Source organism: Pieris napi, chromosome Z (genome assembly GCF_905475465.1).
Source record: "Pieris napi chromosome Z, ilPieNapi1.2, whole genome shotgun sequence".
NCBI classification, from domain to species: domain Eukaryota; kingdom Metazoa; phylum Arthropoda; class Insecta; order Lepidoptera; family Pieridae; genus Pieris; species Pieris napi.
Window position 1 is genome coordinate 8,030,318 of NC_062259.1, and position 19,374 is coordinate 8,049,691.

General features: G+C 31.8%; 1 protein-coding gene across 3 annotated transcripts; it reads left to right on the top strand.

Annotated features, from left to right (window-relative positions):
• Positions 1-5,457: 5,457 nt before the first annotated feature.
• Positions 5,458-10,478, top strand: LOC125062179 (chromatin complexes subunit BAP18-like). Of its 3 annotated transcripts, none has more exons than XM_047667885.1 (5): positions 5,458-5,606; positions 6,881-6,972; positions 7,303-7,404; positions 8,178-8,334; positions 10,029-10,478. In XM_047667885.1, exons 1-5 carry the CDS (start codon positions 5,604-5,606, stop codon positions 10,134-10,136), a joined length of 462 nt encoding a protein of 153 aa, XP_047523841.1. In that variant the 5' UTR covers positions 5,458-5,603; the 3' UTR covers positions 10,137-10,478. The 3 variants fall into 3 exon arrangements, with proteins under 3 accessions (XP_047523841.1, XP_047523840.1, XP_047523842.1); XM_047667884.1 differs by lacking the exon at positions 5,458-5,606 and adding an exon at positions 6,782-6,805; XM_047667886.1 differs by lacking the exon at positions 5,458-5,606 and adding an exon at positions 6,782-6,805 and having other exon boundaries at positions 8,178-8,280.
• The last annotated feature ends 8,896 nt before the right edge of the window (positions 10,479-19,374 follow it).

Here is a 19,374-nt window from a genome sequence, read left to right on the forward strand (position 1 = left end):
CACTACTAAATCTTCGTCTTCGTACTTAATTTTAACCTATAATCGCCTTCGTTAGTTAGTTCGAATCCTGTTTCTTGTAGTTGTAGGTTCTGATAAAATCTGAAGCCTGGTAGGGGCGTGCGAATGGTCGTTGCGAGTGGTCGTTGTCAGTGATTGCTATTTCGATTCGTTAGGCGCGCAAAAAGGCGTGGTCGGTTTAAATAAAATTTGCTAAAGTTCATTTGCATAAAGTCGCCTAGTTCCGTGTACAGTCTATACAATGAATGCTAGCAAAATTAATTAAGACCGTATCATTTACAACATCTTGCAATATAAATCAAACACTGATAGCGGTTAGTCGACGTACGATGGCATAGGAAGAGAAAACATACCTCATTTAAGTCTATTAAAAATAAATACCTCTAAAATTTAAAAGCAATAAACCACTGTTGCCTCATACAAATAAGTTGGATTCGGACTACCTCATATATCGGTAATGTAAGTTAGATTATTCGGTTAGGTTAGGAAAAGGTCGCGACATCGACATTTTTACACCCTCGATTTAGCCCTTATTAAGTACTTTTAATACACATTAGCTAACATACTCGCCAATAATTTAAGATTTGGCCTAATATTACATAGTTTACCTACATTGGTTTCTTGCTCCTTTAGTGCGGTTCAGTTACCTCCCAAGTTGTGTGAATACCTAGAGACAAAGCTGCAACGTTCGATGTCTTTATGAACATAAATTATATTTTGTATAATATTCTTTCTCGCGGATCGTTGTCTTCAATGTGCCTACAACACACAGAAAATATATTTATTAAAGCTGTTAAATACTGTTATATATTAATACCATCGAGACGCCTTAAACGAAACACTTTAATTGGAGACTTTTTCCACCGTGCCTCTATTTTTTTATTAATTCGCAGCGTAAACTATAGATCTTGGATGAGGTCGGTATAGATTACGCATTCAAATTATGAAAAAATCGTATACTATTTATTTCGTGTATCAATATTTTTTTAAATTTAGTTCTTAACATTGCAAGGTCTCTAATTAGATTGTTATTGTTGTAATTATAAGGATAGGCTTCGTAATTGTTTATTCCATATTATCTTAAGTAGATGTTCATTACTCCAGTTTTCCACTGACGTCTTCCGAAATTCTGAGTAAAGATTTCTTATTACCCCGTAAGCATATTCCGTGCTCAAGACTAAATCTGTTAGGCATGAATATTGTAATTAATTATTTTGTTGGATTTAATTTGTCCAATCATCTCTACAGCAATAGCACAGGTTCCTATTTTCTTACTACTGAAGTCGCATTTTTCAATTAGTTCAAAAGTATGCTATGACTAGATTAGATTACAAATTCGTTTATATGTTTAGATATTTGACTGCAGTTTATGTTTGATCACGTAATCTTTATTAATTTTTATTCGCAATAAACCGAAATAATAAATTTTATATCTAGTCCTTAAACGAAGTAGAGATCAATGGACAACTTTCTAGGTATAATTTATAATTCTTCATAATAATAAAAAATACAAAAAAAATTAAAAATATAAAAAACCAAAAAAAATATTAAAAACGCAAAATACAAAAATAAGGTTATTTAGTTATACGAAATAGCGACTAGATGAAAAATATATGAACATCTTGGTATCACAGTTTTGCCTTGCATCATGTATGGTCTCTATACACATATATACACACCGACGTAGCATCAGAAGATATATTTATTAAAGCTGTTAAATACTGTTATAATTATATTAATACCATCGAGACGCCTTAAACGAAACACTTTAATTGGAGACTTTTTCCACCGTGCCTCTATTTTTTTATTAATTCGCAGCGTAAACTATAGATCTTGGATGAGGTCGTTATAGATTACGCATTCAAATTATGAAAAAATCGTATACTATTTATTTCGTGTAATAATATTTTTTAAATTTAGTTCTTAACATTGCAAGGTCTCTAATTAGATTGTTATTGTTGTTAGTATAAGGATAGGCTATAGGTTAGATTCCATATCTTAAGTAGATGTTCATTACTCCAGTTTTTCACTGACGTCTTCCGAAGTTCTGAGTAAAGCTTTCTTATTACCCCGTAAGCATATTCCGTGCTCAACACTAAATCTGTTAGGCATGAATATTGTAATTAATTATATTGTTGGATTCAATTTGTCCAATCATCTCTACAGCTAATAGCACAGGTTCCTATTTTCTTACTACTGAAGTCGCATTTTTCAATTAGTTCAAAAGTATGCTATGACTAGATTATATTACAAATTCGTTTATATGTTTAGATATTTGACTACAGTTTATGTTTGATCACGTAATCTTTATTAATTTTTATTCGCAATAAACCGAAATAATAAATTTTAAATCTAGTCCTTAAACGAAGTAGAGATTAATGGACAACTTGCTAGGTATAATTTATAAATCTTCATAATAATAAAAAATACAAAAAATTAAAAAATCTAAAAAACAAAAAAAACGCAAAATACAAAAATAAGGTTATGTAGTTGTACGAAATTAGCGGCTAGATGACGAATATATGAACATCTAGGTATCACAGTTTTGCCTTGCATCGTGTATATATAGAATATTTAAGAATAATTGAAGATTGCTTGCATTAGATAATAGATATTTCTAGACTAAATACCTCAGAAGAGTATTTGTTGATTCTTACTAATAATTTCATTTTTGTGTTAAGTTCAGTTATATCATTGTTTGATTAGTATTAGCAAAATTTTAACAACATAGATCATTCCAATCGGTCTTCCAAAAATATTAGATGTCTACTTATGCTTTTGAATAATAAATTTTTATTCTATTTTGAACTATTTAAGTATTACTAACGAAATTATAAGGTTTATATGCATTTTTATCACAAAATTAACCGATATAAGTTTTGGGCTAATTTTAAATTTTTACATATACTAAATAACGCCTTAGTGATACGCTTTATCGTTAACTCAATAGATAGATCCGGATGAGTGATGTGCCTAGTTGTACGAAATATAATAATAAACGAAAGAAAATGTAAAAAAAATAAAAAAACGTGTTAATAAAAAAAAATATAAAAATTTAATAAAAAGAAATGTAAAAAAAATATAAAAGTTTAAAAAAGTTTAGTAAAAAAAATAAATAGCTAGATACGCTTAAATCAGACTTGAAATATATATATATGTGTGTATAACAGGCCACGCACGGATCACAATATTTGAATAGTTAAGGAAATTATTGTTTATTACTGTATCGTTTTGAAAAATTTTTAGTAGTGCGCACTATATCTATCGCATGTAGTTATGTATATATTTTGGCTTATATGGCTATACCCATGCTACACCGAGACCTTGGCGGGCAATTCTGAAAGCCCGCCCGTTATTGTAATATTTAAAATATTGTGGAAAGCAGATTCACTACCATTATAAATTATAAGGATGTTCAAAAGGTCATAGCACCGCTCTTTGGACATAATATATGTACAAATTAGCTTATTACTAAAATAGATAGTTTTTTAAATAAAATGGAATACAAAAAAAATTATATAAATGAAAATATAAAAAAAAAATTAAACGCCTGATGTACTTATCTGTACTTACAACTATTTGGAAGATAGGTTCATCAGATGTTATGCTTGTAAAAATAATTAATATTAATATATTATATAAGGTGTAAATGCAAGGAGATCTCCATGTTTTTACTTATTAGAGAATAATGTAAATATAGTAGTAATATTGTATAATATAGTAGACAAGTCTCCGAATATTTTTTATACTACGTTATGATTACGCGTGTAATGTATAAGACACAGATAATGATGACGTTGTAATTTACAAATATGTTAATATAATTTAATATTTGTAAATATTAAACATCTTTGCAATTGCCAAAGATTTTTAATATATTCAAAGGTTGTGTATATAAGTTCACTCCTCTTATATTAATTTGCGAAATTGTTTCATTGCTTCAATTAAACCCCCTCCCCAAAAAGTGCATTTTTATTACCATTCCTCGACTCTCATAAAAGAAAACATCGTGAGGAAACCGGCTTGCCTTTGACCCAAAAAGTTGACGACATGCGCTGGATCACCTACTTGCCTATTAGATTGACAAATGGTTATGAAACAGATACATATAAATTAGCCACGAAAAACTAATTAGACATCTCAACTTATAAGAAATAATATACCTAGGAAAAGCCTAGTAGCCTAGCCTTTGCTCAGTCGAACGTCGGTTATACAATAATTTTTTTTGCTCACATGCTGAAGGAAACGTTCAGATTCAGAGTCGCGTCTTAGCTGTTTCCCCGTTTGTCAAAAAACGTATTCGATATAATATTTGGGTTAATAAGTCTTTACTTTAAATTTTACACTTAAACCGTAACATTAACGACGTTCACAAAAGGCTTTTCTATTTAAATACAATGATGTAATCTGTGAGCCACTAAATATTAAATTTTAGTCAGCGATTTAGTAGATGTGATGTTTGTTAGGCTCAGCACATCAGTATAATGATATATACCTATATACAAAACGATTAATGCATTATAATAAATAATTGATTTGAATTGTGGAATAGAAATTTAACATTTTTTTAATTTCATAAACATTTTTCGATATAGTTACAATGGAGGAGAAAACGCAAAGCAAATTGCAGATATATCGCTATCATCGCTTGACCCATAACAATACGCTGTCAGTTTCCAGCATTTCTTACGTAAATCTTAGATACGATTTAGTAAATCTTAAAAGGTGTTTACAAATGAAAACTCCTGAATAAAGTATTCGACATGGACTGTTCCTTAATTATTAAAAGTAGATTTTGTCACGAGTTATCATTGGATATTTTTTTTTAACAAAATATGAACAGCTAGACTGATGACTGATAAATTTTAATAATTTGTTTGTTGCGTTTTGCCACGTTTTTTGTTACGTCCCACGAAAACCGGATAAAAAATATCCTTTGTCCGTCTTCTGGGTCTACGCTACCCATACCACTTTTCAGCCAAATCGGTTACTAACACGATTTTCTTATATATACATAGATAAATGGAATAGTAAACAGATTACGCATTTTACTATTTCCAAATTGTATTTAGTGATCCGTTAGTTCCCGAGAGTGTATAAAATAGGCCAAATATTTTATTTATTTTTTACGTCTTCGTATCTAATTTAAAAAAGAAAAAACATATATAATAATACATGCATTTCTCTAGAAGGGACTGAGGTTATTGAGGATATCATATAAATATAATAAAATAAATTTCGTAATATATTTTATTTATTAATAATATTTATAACAAACTATAGCTATATCGTCATATAAGTGATAGGTCCTAAGTACGTGTAGCTGCAGACCCGGGAATTATCGATGCAGTTTTCGTTATGTTGCTATGCACTGACGGCAATGCCTCTGATTGGTAGCTCCTAGGAAACCTAGTATTGATTTTTCTTTAAATAGACCTCGATGCACTATGCAGTAAATTTTAGCTCAGTTACAATGTGCCTTCAGTTGTGAACAGTTGTGTTATTTGTTTCCGCTTATTTTTTCATAGTAATTCATTATTCTCTATCTTTATTTTTCTAAGACACTCTTACAAACGGAATAGGAAATGGTAAGTGCGGCGACTTTTGCTCTGAAAGTATATTTGTCTTTCTTTTGTACGCTTTTTTATTTTGTAATTTTTTTTATAAGTCTTTGAGTTGTATTTTACCAGCGGGCTTTATGAATAATCGTGTTGCGAATATATATCTACAGTTTTGCCTCGTTTGCTTTGTGATAATTTCGTTTGTTTTTAAATTGATTTTTTGTAAGACGCCATAAATGTTATTCCTTTGTTGTTATTGTTAAGCTTGTAAGGTAAGGCAAGCAACAGGTATAGATTTGCCAATACTTCTAGTACTGTTTTTTTAGACAGTTATTCAACTACCAATAATTATGCATTTGTTCATATAGTTTTTTAAAGACTTATTTGCGATCTCATAATATATTGGCGAAGTTTCAAATTATATCGTGTTGGGTGGGCTCAATTTCCGAAAAAATATAATCCGATGCAGCTGTATTGATTGTCATTACAGCGCATGCGCTAGCCCTGACGTACTATAGAACCTATAGAATGCAGTGGTCCATTATACCCATATACTTACATGTCGTAAAATCTTGAATGATTATCAGAACACCGCCCATCTAATTTAACTCGCCGTTAATAAAGAATTTTAAATCATTATAACAATACACATTCGTTTAACTAGCCAAAGATCGTTCCGTTCACAACTTCAATTAATCCTTTAGATAGAGAGATTTTGAAAAATTACACAAGTTCTACTTCTTTGGCAGTTTAGACAGTTTATTGGTACTTTTATATTTTTTGTTATATTGATAAAGGTTTTTCCTAAACGCTTCGATGATATTAGACGATTTTTCAAATCGGCCACGACCTTGTAAGACTCTATCAGTTGTAGGTATCCATAGATGCAATTTATTTTTCGCACTGTAAATTGCCCCTTGTCCCATAAAAAAAATGTTGGTGCCTAGATGTCCTAACAAAATAGGCCATCACGACTTAGCAACAGACCCACCTTTTAGGTCATAGGGGGCGCTGTTATACCCCTAGGATACGCCCAGCCATAGCTATTTAAGAAGCTAATCGATAACACGAATTGGTCACGGCGCATGCGTTCCAGTTGGCGCATGGGCGTTACCGATTAGAGAATCTTCGGGAAAGAGCGAGCCGATCCATATCTAACATATCAATCCTGGGCCTTAAGCAACACACTTTGCTATTTTCTTGTTATTAATACAACAATGTCTAACGTAAGGACTTACTACTTACGTACTTAATATTAGATGCATGAATATCCATGCTCATTATTTAACTGAATTTTTCAGGTCGGGGAGATCTTTCGTGAAGCAGGCAGTGCGTTCAATAAGTTGTCGGAAATGACGATGCTGTTACATCCAGTCGGAGATTCACAACCAGGGTAAGTCTGTATCCTAGTCAGTCACTTTTACAGGTCACCTTCGCCTTTAGGCTTGTTCATATCAATCTGGAGGTAATGAGAGATAATCAATAAATTATTTAGATGGCCGTGTCAAATTTTTTTTTATTTGATAAATTGAAGTTAAGTAAAAGCTCAATTGGGTATTCGGACATGTCCCTCTTTGCTGGTATTACAAAAAATAATAGTAATTAAAATCAATAACACCATTTTGTCAGTGCGTTTGACAGATCGATGCTGAATGGCCTAGGCAGTTATTAGTTGAAAATTATTTTGACTTGTTTGTTCTTAGAATTATATATTAATTTGCAGTGGCAAATGGACGGAAGAAGAAATTGAGATGCTACGGTCTTGCGTCCACCGTTTTGCCGTCGATCTCAATAAGCTCAGCCAGCACATCAAGAGCAGAACAGTGTAAGTAAAGGTTAAATGATAAAAATATGATTTGGCTTTGATCATTTTGTTGGTACCATGGATCCGAATTCGTAGTTTTCCTGTAGTGACTATACTGGTTTTATAATCGACGCTACTTAAATCAAAACCATTTAATCGCTACAATTAAAATCTTAACAGTAATTCATGAAAAACTTATTTCTTTGTAAAACTATATTTCAAAGCAAAAAAAAATATCAATAAACCTATGCGTCCTTATTCTTTCTCTGGGCCATAGTAAAGCAAAATAAGTTTTTTTAGTATCTCAGACTCTATGTCTATGCGTAAAGCGAACCGGTGTCGCGATTATGCGTACTAATATAATACTTATATTTTTTTTTTTTACATTAAGTGTCTAGATGATTACAGTTGAACTATAATGACGTAACAGGGTTGTCAAAATAACAATAAAGGTAATTTATTCCATAATGGTGACAATCGGAAATAATACTTAGGGCTAATGTGACTCTCCTATGTCAAAAACGTAATGGATGACAAATATGTATAAATGCCACGTGATGTTACGTAATGAATTGACATACCGTCAGTCCCCGACAAGTGTCGTTACTGAATCTTACCCAAAAAACTCATGATGGTTCTCTTTTCGCACAGACTCTATCTTTAGTCCATAATACTAAAGCCGATTATTTAGCTTTTGATTACTGGTAAAAAATATCTGTCCTAAATGTAATGTAATTTGCTAGGCTAGCCGAATGACATACCGTTTAATAATGAAAGTGTTTCTAAAATTTTAGATCTCAAATCCGCACAACACTAAAAAAGAAGGCTTTCGAGGACGCAGGTATACCAGTACGTCAGGTTAGCAACTCAGTGAACAACGTACCACAAACAACACAGGTAGTGTCGTCCCTGAGCCTCCTTCGACCGAACATATTAGGAAAGAACGCCGAGGTTCAAATCTTCACTAATTTAAATCACGCTATTTTTTTTTCTTTTTAAGTTAGTGAAGTTTGAATTTTATTTAGCTTACGCGTCACACGGCTCATGCATGCGCATTTTATACTCCTAATTGCCTTCAAAAAATATAAAATTATTTGAATAAAATATGTATCTAGCAAACGCAAAGACAAAATCGCTAAGATAAACTAAAATTTTGGGGTTTAAAGTAAAAACGACGTTGTGAAAATTATATTAAGCACGTCAGGGGTAAGATTCTCTTTGTGGAATACTTTTTACATTTACAAATCGTGTAAAATAAAGTAGGTGTAATGGTGCATTATAGTAACTATTTAACTAATAATGCATATTAATTTCTTATTACAACCGAACTATTGTTTAACTTAAATTATGAATGTAAGTAATTAAAATTTAAAATATGTTAAAAATCTCAACAACAAAAGGAGTTTATTTTGTGTGCTATTTAGAAATTTTACCTTCAGTTTTATTTTTGTGCTTTATATGTTAGACATTACATGTTAAAACTTGTAATATGCTATGACTACCTTGCGGCAAGTCTAGCGGGGACCGCTAAGGTACTGTTAATAATATGCAAATTTAATGGGTAAGAAATAATACAGTACATCTGTTCTGTACTGATAGATACTAGCGTAAGCCCTGTTTCTTTTTACGTACGTACACGTATACGTAAGTTGCAGCTATCACTGCTAGACATTGCCGATAACTGAATTAATAGCAGGATATTCCGTATTATTTTACAAATTAGGAGAACATTTTATTACTTAAATAGAACCCTCTTTAAATGTTTTGATTGATTAAAAGATTAGGGCACAGCCAATTTGGCCTAATCACAAGTGATATGAAAATTTCTTATGGTATTTAGGGTAAGAATCGAGACGTATGGCTAAGTTTGTCTATGTTAAAAACGTATTGAGTTTGACATACGAGAGTCGTATTAGGCTAATAACCTATCGCCCACAAGGCATCAGCGCTGGAATATCCTGGCTTTAATTGTATAATGCTAAAGTAACTTGTTAAAGCGGACATTGGTACCATATTGGAAATTTTAAGTTTTGTAGAAAATTATCTTTTATATTGAAACTATGAAGTCTTGGGCTATTTTTTAGTAGTGTAGTCGAGTTGGTTTTTATTGGTTTCTTGCCTCAACACTTGACAGGTTCCATATGCATAACAAAACCCGTCGAATTATATATCATATTGGGTATATAGGACTAACAAAACCACTACAAGCTTATATAATTCTAAATTGAAATTTTTTTTCAATTTAAAATGAAAATATAATAACAACCAATTTAGAAACAGAGGATTTACTACGTGCTCCGTTTTCCTGTAACTTCTCCACTTAAGCGCTATATCTAAATTACGAGGTGTAATTGCTAGAAGTCGTAATTTTCTATAGATATGAAAATTAAAATGTTAGCGTTGTAAGCAGTTAGTACTATCCCTCTATTGGTAGTTGGGTAAATAGCGTTGATAAATCTGCTCTCAGCGCTAATATGGCGATATTCAAATCGGCACAAATATTAGTATAACCGGTCCAGCGTATTATATAGAGGTTAGTGCTCTGGCTCCATCGGAGCAGTTGCAGTACACGGAGCACGGTTGGTTCGGGTTTTTAAAAAAAGCTATATAACAATATGCCAATCGATATATTTTTACTTTTGCAGGTGACACTGAACATGTTAAACGCCCCTGAGAACGAAGTAGATGTCGAGGGTCTAAATAACGACGTCAAGCTGGAGTTCGAAGCGGGAAATGAAGAAGTGGCCACCTGAAACCTGCTTTGCTTCACGAAGGATCACCCTGGGGTGATGGACTAACCATGGCACTGTGTCTCTATTTCTTTTCAGTTTGAAACAAAAGCATTAGTTACTTCACGTATGCATCTTGCAGCTTGCATATTGGAAGTTCCATCGTTATGATATATTACGAATATGTTTTTTAGTTAGATTTATTTTATCGATATTGCACCGATATGATTGTAATTAGAATCACAATTACATTGTTAAGCTCCAGTGCCCATGGTTAGTATTGTATGTCGAGATGGATCGTTTAGATTTTTTGTTTATGTTTTAATTTGCAATTATAATTTACTGTCATTAAATTAGTTTTATATATTTGTTTATTTATTATCCCTTCCTTTTTTTTAATCCCCTTCATTATTTTTTATCCGATTAATTTTTTTTAATCCTCTTAATATTTTTGTATCCCATTCTAATTGGTTTCATGTCCTTTATTATGTTTTTATCCCATTAATTTTTTTCCATCCCCGTAATTTTTTTTACAATACGGAATACTGATTGAAACGCAATATTTTTACCTTTTTATACAATTATTTATTAACTTCTAAAGTAAGATTGGTTGAAATTTATATTTTTTGTAAGTATGTACGTTTGGTAGTTAAGTGTAGTGATGCCTTTACTGCCTTAACGTGTAGGATTAATTAATAATAAGATAGAATTTAAATTTATAGATTTGCGTAGATTTTATTTTATTACATTTTTATTTCTGCCTTTCGACCTCTTTGAGTCACTACTAAATCTTCGTCTTCGTACTTAATTTTAACCTATAATCGCCTTCGTTAGTTAGTTCGAATCCTGTTTCTTGTAGTTGTAGGTTCTGATAAAATCTGAAGCCTGGTAGGGGCGTGCGAATGGTCGTTGCGAGTGGTCGTTGTCAGTGATTGCTATTTCGATTCGTTAGGCGCGCAAAAAGGCGTGGTCGGTTTAAATAAAATTTGCTAAAGTTCATTTGCATAAAGTCGCCTAGTTCCGTGTACCTTCTATACAATGAATGCTAGCAAAATTAATTAAGACCGTATCATTTACAACATCTTGCAATATAAATCAAACACTGATAGCGGTTAGTCGACGTACGATGGCATAGGAAGAGAAAACATACCTCATTTAAGTCTATTGAAAATAAATACCTCTAAAATTTAAAAGCAATAAACCACTGTTGCCTCATACGAATAAGTTGGATTCGGACTACCTCATATATCGGTAATGTAAGTTAGATTATTCGGTTAGGTTAGGAAAAGGTCGCGACATCGACATTTTTACACCCTCGATTTAGCCCTTATTAAGTACTTTTAATATCCATTAGCTAACATACTCGCCAATAATTTAAGATTTGGCCTAATATTTCATAGTTTACCTACATTGGTTTCTTGCTCCTTTAGTGCGGTTCAGTTACCTCCCAAGTTGTGTGAATACCTAGAGACAAAGCTGCAAAGTTCGATGTCTTTATGAACATAAATTATATTTTGTATAATATTCTTTCTCGCGGATCGTGTTCAATGTGCCTACAACACACAGAAGATATATTTATTAAAGCTGTTAAATACTGTTATATATTAATACCATCGAGACGCCTTAAACGAAACACTTTAATTGGAGACTTTTTCCACCGTGCCTCTATTTTTTTATTATTTCGCAGCGTAAACTATAGATCTTGGATGAGGTCGGTATAGATTACGCATTCAAATTATGAAAAAATCGTATACTATTTATTTCGTGTATCAATATTTTTTTAAATTTAGTTCTTAACATTGCAAGGTCTCTAATTAGATTGTTATTGTTGTAATTATAAGGATAGGCTTCGTAATTGTTTATTCCATATCTTAAGTAGATGTTCATTACTCCAGTTTTCCACTGACGTCTTCCGAAATTCTGAGTAAAGATTTCTTATTACCCCGTAAGCATATTCCGTGCTCAAGACTAAATCTGTTAGGCATGAATATTGTAATTAATTATGTTTTGAATTCAATTTGTCCAATCATCTCTACAGCAATAGCACAGGTTCCTATTTTCTTACTACTGAAGTCGCATTTTTCAATTAGTTCAAAAGTATGCTATGACTAGATTAGATTACAAATTCGTTTATATGTTTAGATATTTGACTGCAGTTTATGTTTGATCACGTAATCTTTATTAATTTTTATTCGCAATAAACCGTAATAATACATTTTATATCTAGTCCTTAAACGAAGTAGAGATCAATGGACAACTTTCTAGGTATAATTTATAATTCTTCATAATAATAAAAAATACAAAAAAAATTAAAAATATAAAAAACCAAAAAAAATATTAAAAACGCAAAATACAAAAATAAGGTTATTTAGTTATACGAAATAGCGGCTAGATGAAAAATATATGAACATCTAGGTATAACAGTTTTGCCTTGCATCATGTATGGTCTCTATACACATATATACACACCGACGTAGCATCAGAAGATATATTTATTAAAGCTGTTAAATACTGTTATATATTAATACCATCGAGACGCCTTAAACGAAACACTTTAATTGGAGACTTTTTCCACCGTGCCTCTATTTTTTTATTAATTCGCAGCGTAAATTTTAGATCTTGGATGAGGTCGTTATAGATTACGCATTCAAATTATGAAAAAATCGTATACTATTTATTTCGTGTAATAATATTTTTTAAATTTAGTTCTTAACATTGCAAGGTCTCTAATTAGATTGTTATTGTTGTTAGTATAAGGATAGGCTATAGGTTAGATTCCATATCTTAAGTAGATGTTCATTACTCCAGTTTTTCACTGATGTCTTCCGAAGTTCTGAGAAAAGCTTTCTTATTACCCCGTAAGCAAATTCCGTGCTCAAGACTAAATCTGTTAGGCATTAATATTGTAATTAATTATGTTTTGAATTCAATTTGTCCAATCATCTCTACAGCAATAGCACAGGTTCCTATTTTCTTACTACTGAAGTCGCATTTTTCAATTAGTTCAAAAGTATGCTATGACTAGATTAGATTACAAATTCGTTTATATGTTTAGATATTTGACTGCAGTTTATGTTTGATCACGTAATCTTTATTAATTTTTATTCGCAATAAACCGAAATAATACATATTATATATAGTCCTTAAACGAAGTAGAGATCAATGGAAAACTTGCTAGGTATAATTTATAATTCTTCATAATAATAAAAAATACAAAAAAAAAAAAAATCTAAAAAACCAAAAAAAAATTAAAAACGCAAAATACAAAAATAAGGTTATTTAGTTATACGAAATAGAGGCTAGATGAAAAATATATGAACATCTAGGTATCACAGTTTTGCCTTGCATCATGTATGGTCTCTATACACATATATACACACCGACGTAGAATCAGAAGATATATTTATTAAAGCTGTTAAATACTGTTATATATTAATACCATCGAGACGCCTTAAACGAAACACTTTAATTGGAGACTTTTTCCACCGTGCCTCTATTTTTTTATTAATTCGCAGCGTAAATTTTAGATCTTGGATGAGGTCGTTATAGATTACGCATTCAAATTATGAAAAAATCGTATACTATTTATTTCGTGTAATAATATTTTTTAAATTTAGTTCTTAACATTGCAAGGTCTCTAATTAGATTGTTATTGTTGTTAGTATAAGGATAGGCTATAGGTTAGATTCCATATCTTAAGTAGATGTTCATTACTCCAGTTTTTCACTGATGTCTTCCGAAGTTCTGAGAAAAGCTTTCTTATTACCCCGTAAGCAAATTCCGTGCTCAAGACTAAATCTGTTAGGCATTAATATTGTAATTAATTATGTTTTGAATTCAATTTGTCCAATCATCTCTACAGCAATAGCACAGGTTCCTATTTTCTTACTACTGAAGTCGCATTTTTCAATTAGTTCAAAAGTATGCTATGACTAGATTAGATTACAAATTCGTTTATATGTTTAGATATTTGACTGCAGTTTATGTTTGATCACGTAATCTTTATTAATTTTTATTCGCAATAAACCGAAATAATACATATTATATATAGTCCTTAAACGAAGTAGAGATCAATGGAAAACTTGCTAGGTATAATTTATAATTCTTCATAATAATAAAAAATACAAAAAAAAAAAATCTAAAAAACCAAAAAAAAATTAAAAACGCAAAATACAAAAATAAGGTTATTTAGTTATACGAAATAGCGGCTAGATGAAAAATATATGAACATCTAGGTATCACAGTTTTGCCTTGCATCATGTATGGTCTCTATACACATATATACACACCGACGTAGAATCAGAAGATATATTTATTAAAGCTGTTAAATACTGTTATATATTAATACCATCGAGACGCCTTAAACGAAACACTTTAATTGGAGACATTTTCCACCGTGCCTCTATTTTTTTATTAATTCGCAGCGTAAATTTTAGATCTTGGATGAGGTCGTTATAGATTACGCATTCAAATTATGAAAAAATCGTATACTATTTATTTCGTGTAATAATATTTTTTAAATTTAGTTCTTAACATTGCAAGGTCTCTAATTAGATTGTTATTGTTGTTAGTATAAGGATAGGCTATAGGTTAGATTCCATATCTTAAGTAGATGTTCATTACTCCAGTTTTTCACTGATGTCTTCCGAAGTTCTGAGAAAAGCTTTCTTATTACCCCGTAAGCAAATTCCGTGCTCAAGACTAAATCTGTTAGGCATTAATATTGTAATTAATTATGTTTTGAATTCAATTTGTCCAATCATCTCTACAGCAATAGCACAGGTTCCTATTTTCTTACTACTGAAGTCGCATTTTTCAATTAGTTCAAAAGTATGCTATGACTAGATTAGATTACAAATTCGTTTATATGTTTAGATATTTGACTGCAGTTTATGTTTGATCACGTAATCTTTATTAATTTTTATTCGCAATAAACCGAAATAATACATATTATATATAGTCCTTAAACGAAGTAGAGATCAATGGAAAACTTGCTAGGTATAATTTATAATTCTTCATAATAATAAAAAATACAAAAAAAAAAAATCTAAAAAACCAAAAAAAAATTAAAAACGCAAAATACAAAAATAAGGTTATTTAGTTATACGAAATAGCGGCTAGATGAAAAATATATGAACATCTAGGTATCACAGTTTTGCCTTGCATCATGTATGGTCTCTATACACATATATACACACCGACGTAGAATCAGAAGATATATTTATTAAAGCTGTTAAATACTGTTATATATTAATACCATCGAGACGCCTTAAACGAAACACTTTAATTGGAGACTTTTTCCACCGTGCCTCTATTTTTTTATTAATTCGCAGCGTAAACTATATATCTTTGATGAGGTCGGTATAGATTACGCATTCGAATTACGAAAAAATCGTATACTATTTATTTCGTGTATCAATATTTTTTATTTTTAGTTCTTAACATAACAAGGCCTCTAATTAGATTGTCATTGTTGTTAGTATAAGGATAGGCTTCGTAATTGTTTATTCCATATCTTTAGTAGATGTTCATTACTCCAGTTTTCCACTGACGTCTTCCGAAGTTCTCAGTAAAGCTTTCTTATTACTCCATTAGCATATTCCTTGCTCCAGACTAAATCTGTTAGGCATTAATATTATTATTAATTACATTGTTGGATTTAATTTGTCCAATCATCTCTACAACAATACCACACAAAAAAATCTAAAAAACAAAAAAAAAATTAATAATTAAAAACGCAAAATACAAAAATAATGTTATTTAGTTATACGAAATAGCGGCTAAATGACGAATATATGAACATCTAGGTATCACAGTTTTGCCTTGCATCGTGTATATATATGTGTATATAGAATATTTAAGGATAATTGAAGATTGCTTGCAATAGATATTAGATATTTCTAGACTTAATACCTCAGAAGAGTATTTGTTGATTCTTACTCATAATTTCAATTTTGTGTTAAGTTTAGTTGTGTCATTGTTGGATTAGTATTAACAAAATTTTAACAACATAGATCATTCCAATCGGTCTTCCAAAAATATTAGATGTCTACTTATGCTTTTGAATCGTAAATTTTTATTGAAATTATAAGGTTTATATGCATTTATATCACAAAATTTACCGGTATAAGTTTTGGGCTTATTTCTAAATTTTTACATATACCAAATAACGCCTTAGTGATACGCTTTATCGTTAACTCAATAGATTAAGATCCGGATGAGTGATTTGCTTAGTTGAACGAAATATAATAATAAACGAAAGAAAATGTAAAAAAAATAAAAAATAATAATAAAACGTGTTAATAAAAAAAATATAAAAACTTCAAAAAAATAAATGTAAAAAAAATATAAAAGTTTAAAAAAGTTACGTAAAAAAAATTAATAGCTAGATACGCTTAAATCAGACTTGAAATATATAGATATTTATATAACAGGCCACGCACGGATCTCAATATTTGAATAGTTAAGGAAATTATTGTATATCACTGTATCGTTTTTAAATATTTTTATCACTTAGCATTAGTGCGCACTATATCTGTCGCTTGTAGTTATGTGTATATTTCGGCTTATATGACTATACCCACGCTACACCGAGACCTTAGCAGGCAATTCTGACAGCCCGCCCGAAATTGTAATATTTAAAATATTGTGGAAAGCAGATTCACTACCATTATAAATTATAAGAGACGTTCAAAGGGTCATAGCACCGCTCTTTGGACATAATATATGTACAAATTAGCTTATTACTAAAATACATAGATTTTTAAATAAAATGAAATACAAAAAAATATATATAAATGAAAAAATACAAAAAAATAAATAAACGTCTGATGTACTTATAACTATTTGGAAGATAGGTTCATCAGATGTTATGCTTGTAAAAATAATTAATATATAAGGTGTAAATGCCAGGAGATCTCCATGTTTTAACTTATAAGAGAGTAATGTAAATATAGTAGTAATACTGTATATAGTAGATAAGTCTCCGAAATTTTTTTATACTACGTTATGATTATCCGTGTAATGTATGACGCTAAGAACTCACGAAGCGGTTTGCACCCGCGCCCGCCGCGGTTCCGGGCCCGCAGCCTTTGTAGAATACAGATATTTATGTCAAAAATTCAATCACATTTCACGACACGTTTTACACCCGCGGCGTGTGCGATTGTTTGCGGGTCCCGCAGCACCGGCGGTCATCTTGGTACCGGCGGGCGCGTTTGCGGGTAGCTCCCGCGCGCTGTGCGGTCGGTTGGCGGTAGGGATTGCAATCCGGCGTCATTTTCAGTCCGGCCGGATACGACCGGATTCCCATCAATCCGGCCAGATCCGACCGGATCCGACCGGATTGATTAAATCAAGATGATTTTCGCTTTTTAGTACAAAATAAGTGAGTTAATCAAGTGTCACTGCACTTATATGTAGGTAGTTTATAAAAAATAAATCACAAATATATAAAATCGACTTTATTTCGTAACCAATGTTAAGACAAATAGACAACAAGAAAACAATTAAAATTTAGTAGTGTACGTAACTAGTAATAATTTTACGGCGTAACGAGTAGCTCAGTCTTTCTAGATTTCACTTTCACAGATAGATCAATTTATAAGTAACAATATTAATTATCAAGTAACTATAATATCTAATAGAAACAATTAACCTTACGTAATTAACTGAAATGAGATCAAATCATTATAAAAGTATTTGAGAATGCTAACAAACAAGTCTTATAGGTATTTATGATTATGACAGATACCATCATGATTTGATGAATCTGTCGAACGAATGAATGGCAAAAATTATCACAATAATGAGTTTAGAACTCTTTAGTTTAATCAACTTACGATAAATAATTATTTTAAGTAATAATTGTAAAAAAATATAAGTATTAAAAGAAAATTAATATTGATTTTGAAAATAAGATCGTAGAAAACAAATATTGTTAATTGTGTCATCAGCTAAACGACTTCTAATACAGCTGCAAATATAGCCTGCGGCCGAAAAGGCCACATTTTGCCATAACCGCTAGCACCGGATCCGGTCTTCGGATACGGTATATTGGTACCGGATCCGGTAACCATTAAATGATGCCGGATCCGCCGGATTACCGGATCCGTTTTTCCGGATTGCAATCCCTAGTTGGCGGGCGACGTTGCTTGCAACCGCCCATATTGCGATAATCAGCCGCCAAGTTTGCGGGCGGCCTCGTGAGCTCTTAGCGTAAGACACAGATAATGATGACGTTGAAATTTACAAATATGTTAATATAATTTAATATTTGTAAATATTAAACATCTTTGCAATTACCAAAGATTTTTAATATATTCAAAGGTTGTGTATATAAGTTAGCTCCTCTTATATTAATTTGCGAAATTGTTTCATTGCTTCAATTAAACCCCCTCCCAAAAAAGTGCATTTTTATTACCAATCCTCGACTCTCATAAAAGAAAACGTCGTGAGGAAACCAGCTTGCCTTTGGCCCAAAAAGTTGACGACAGGCGCTGGATCACCTACTTGCCTATTAGATAGACAAATGGTCATGTAACAGATACAGATAAATTAGCCACCAAAATGCTTCGTGTGCTAGCAAGGCAAGACGGTACTTCATTACGGGCCATCGTTTCAAACTCTTTAAACCGCAAATTCCGCTCTCCAGCCCTGCGATTCTGTAACTCACTTCACGAACTCACACAGCGGTTTTCGCATCGGCGGTCGCTCTCCAATCAGTCGTGAAGCAGTCATTTTATGATTTGGCATTCTGAAAAGGTGGGAGCTTGTAGTTTATTGTTTATCAGAATGCCAAATCATAAAATGACTGCTTCACGACTGATTTGAGAGCGACCGCCGATGCGAAAACCGCTGTGTGAGTTCGTGAAGTGAGTTACAGAATCGCAGGGCAGTACCAGCTCCTTCCACTTGACCGTAATGAACGACGAGCAGTTCGAATCGTCGACGAACAATCCCTTTCAGAGCGGCCTGATCCCTAGGCGTTGTGTAGAGATGTGGGGTCACTCTGCATATAATATACCTAGGAAAAGCCTAGTAGCCTAGCCTTTGCTCAGACGAACCTCGGTTATGCAACAATTTTTTTTGCTCACATGCTGAAGGAAACATTCAGATTCAGAGTCGCGACTAAGCCTGTTTCTCCCGTTTGTCAAAAACGTATTCGATATAATATTTGGGTTAATAAGTCTCTACTTTAAATTGTGCACTTAAACCCTAACATGGACGACGTGCACAAAAGGCTGATCATCTTGTACTATTT